The 2,258-nt window shown below is 66.4% G+C and overlaps 1 protein-coding gene across 1 annotated transcript; it reads left to right on the top strand.

The window, feature by feature from the left end:
• Positions 1-644: 644 nt before the first annotated feature.
• Positions 645-1,805, top strand: LOC134423101 (uncharacterized). The gene is made up of 2 exons (XM_063165812.1): positions 645-1,660; positions 1,700-1,805. Exons 1-2 carry the CDS (start codon positions 788-790, stop codon positions 1,751-1,753), a joined length of 927 nt encoding a protein of 308 aa, XP_063021882.1. The 5' UTR covers positions 645-787; the 3' UTR covers positions 1,754-1,805.
• Positions 1,806-2,258: the final 453 nt, after the last annotated feature.

Below are 2,258 nucleotides of genomic sequence, written 5' to 3'. Positions count from 1 at the left end.
TGACATCGCCGTCTACTTCTCAGCGGAGGAGTGGAAGAACCTGGAGGAGTGGCAGAAAGAGCTGTACAACAACCTGGTGAAGGAGAACTATGAGGCCTTGCTGTCCTTGGGTAAATGTCCCTTTTCCCCCTGTCCTGGCAGGATGGAGCGATGGCTGTGTCTCCTCAGTGGGTCCCCAGCATGGGTGGCCTGGTCCCCTGCCAGTGGTCGGTGGTGGCACTCACTGTGTCCTGGGACCATTCCAGAGGGAATGCTCCATGGCTCATGCTGTGTGTGGGGACAGGGTGACACACCATGCCATGCCAGTGCTGCCCAGGGGGCTGGAGAGGGTCCCTGTCCCCCAGAACCCAGGACCTGAGTGTCCACACTACCTCCAGCACGGAGCTGCTGTGGGATTTAGGCACCTTTGCCGGGAGGGACGCCAGGTCCTGGCAGCCTGGTGTGTCCCCAGAGTGTCCCCTGAAGCCTGGCTGACAGGGAGGGGGTGGCAGGCACGGGGTGACATCAGTCTGTGTCCCTGGCAGATGGGGCCCTCTCCAGAAGCGAGGCCCAGCCCCGCAGCGAGCGCGGGGACGGGCCCTGTGTCCCTGAGCAGCGGGAGCTGGAGCAGAGGGAGCTGCCGCCGGACACCTGCGCGGGTGAGGCACCGCGGGAGGACCCTCCCAGTGTCCCCAGTGTCCCCAGTGTCCCCACCCTCCTCACCAGGGACGCCTCTCCTCCCTCCCAAACAGTCCCATCCCCACTGGGCCCAGTTCTCCAGCTGTGAGTGAGCAACCCCAGAAAATCCATGGCTGTTGTGCTGGAGATCTTGGATACCCATCACTGGGAGATCCACGTGTCCCCTGCTGCCACCACCTTGTGTCAGGGCCCTTGGGCTGTGTCACAGTCACCCAGTCCCATCAGCCGTGCCATTGTCACGTGTCCCCAATGTCATCTGTTCCCAGGGATTGTGCCTGTCCCCAGGGGTCACCCAACCCCATGGGCCATCTCAGGGTCACCCATCACCAAGGGCTGTCCCACAGCCACCTGTCCCCACAGCTCCCTGGGGCTGTTGGATGTCCATAACTGCTGTGGGATGGGGGTGTCCCCTGAGGCCGGGGTCCAGGGGTCACACCCCGGGTGTGGTGGCCGTGGGTCACACGTGTGGCTCCATCCCGGGTGTGGTGGCCGTGGGTCCCACCTGTGGCTCCATCCCGGGTGTGGTGGCCGTGGGTCACACCTGTGGCTCCATCCCGGGTGTGGTGGCTGTGGTTCACACGTGTGGCTCCATCCCAGGTGTGTTATGGCCGTGGGTCACACCTGTGGCTCCATCCCGGGTGTGGTGGCCGTGGGTCCCACCTGTGGCTCCATCCTGGGTGTGTTATGGCTGTGGGTCACACGTGTGGCTCCATCCCGGGTGTGTTATGGCCGTGGGTCCCACGTGTGGCTCCATCCCGGGTGTGGTGGCCGTGGGTCCCACGTGTGGCTCCATCCCGGGTGTGGTGGCCGTGGGTCCCACGTGTGGCTCCATCCCGGGTGTGTTATGGCCATGGGTCACACGTGTGGCTCCATCCCAGGTGTGTTATGGCCGTGGGTCACACGTGTGGCTCCATCCCGGGTGTGGTGGCCGTGGGTCCCACCTGTGGCTCCATCCTGGGTGTGTTATGGCCGTGGGTCACACCTGTGGCTCCATCCCGGGTGTTATGGCCGTGGGTCACACGTGTGGCTCCATCCCGGCCCCGGCCAAGTCTCTCCTCGTGAACAGAGTCGCTGATCTCCACCTCCGACATCCTGTCCCGGATCAAGCAGGAGGTGGCCTTCGTGGGGGAGCAGCAGTTCCCGGAGGAGCGGGGGATGCCGCCAGACCCCTGTGCAGGTGAGCCCGGCGCTGGGCCTGCCCCACCGGCGCCGTTCCCTGCCGTGCCCCCCGGAGCAGGGCCTGAGTCCCTGTCGCCGTCCCCGTCCCTCCCTGCAGGCGCGGACGCCTTGATCACCGCGCACGACTTCTTGTCGTGGATCAAGCAGGAGGAAGAGCCCTGTGTCCGGGAGCCCTGGGAGCTGCCCGAGAGGGAGATGCTGCCCCCGGGGCCTGGTCCTGGTGAGCGATCCCCGCCGTGGGGCCGGGGTGGGGGGAGCCCCCCGCAGGACGAGCCGTGACTGGGGACACGCCCGGTGTCCCCGGTGGGACTGACCGGTCTCTCTGTCCCCTGCAGCCAGCGAGGGGCTGCTGGTGAAGACGGAGGAGCGGTGCCCGCACGCCGAGCCCCCCGAGGAGGTGG

The sequence above is a fragment of the Melospiza melodia genome, chromosome 1, assembly GCF_035770615.1.
Source record: "Melospiza melodia melodia isolate bMelMel2 chromosome 1, bMelMel2.pri, whole genome shotgun sequence".
NCBI classification, from domain to species: Eukaryota; Metazoa; Chordata; class Aves; order Passeriformes; family Passerellidae; genus Melospiza; species Melospiza melodia.
The sequence above is the reverse complement of the archived record's forward strand: the minus strand, read 5'-3'. Positions and strand labels throughout refer to the sequence as shown.

Coding starts and splice junctions, on each gene's coding strand:
- LOC134423101 (XM_063165812.1), top strand. CDS start 788: ATGGCTGTTGTGCTGGAGATCTTGGATACCCATCACTGGGAGATCCAC. Junction 1,661..1,699: donor GTTATGGCCGTGGGTCACAC/CTGTGGCTCCAT, acceptor CGTGGGTCACAC/GTGTGGCTCCATCCCGGCCC.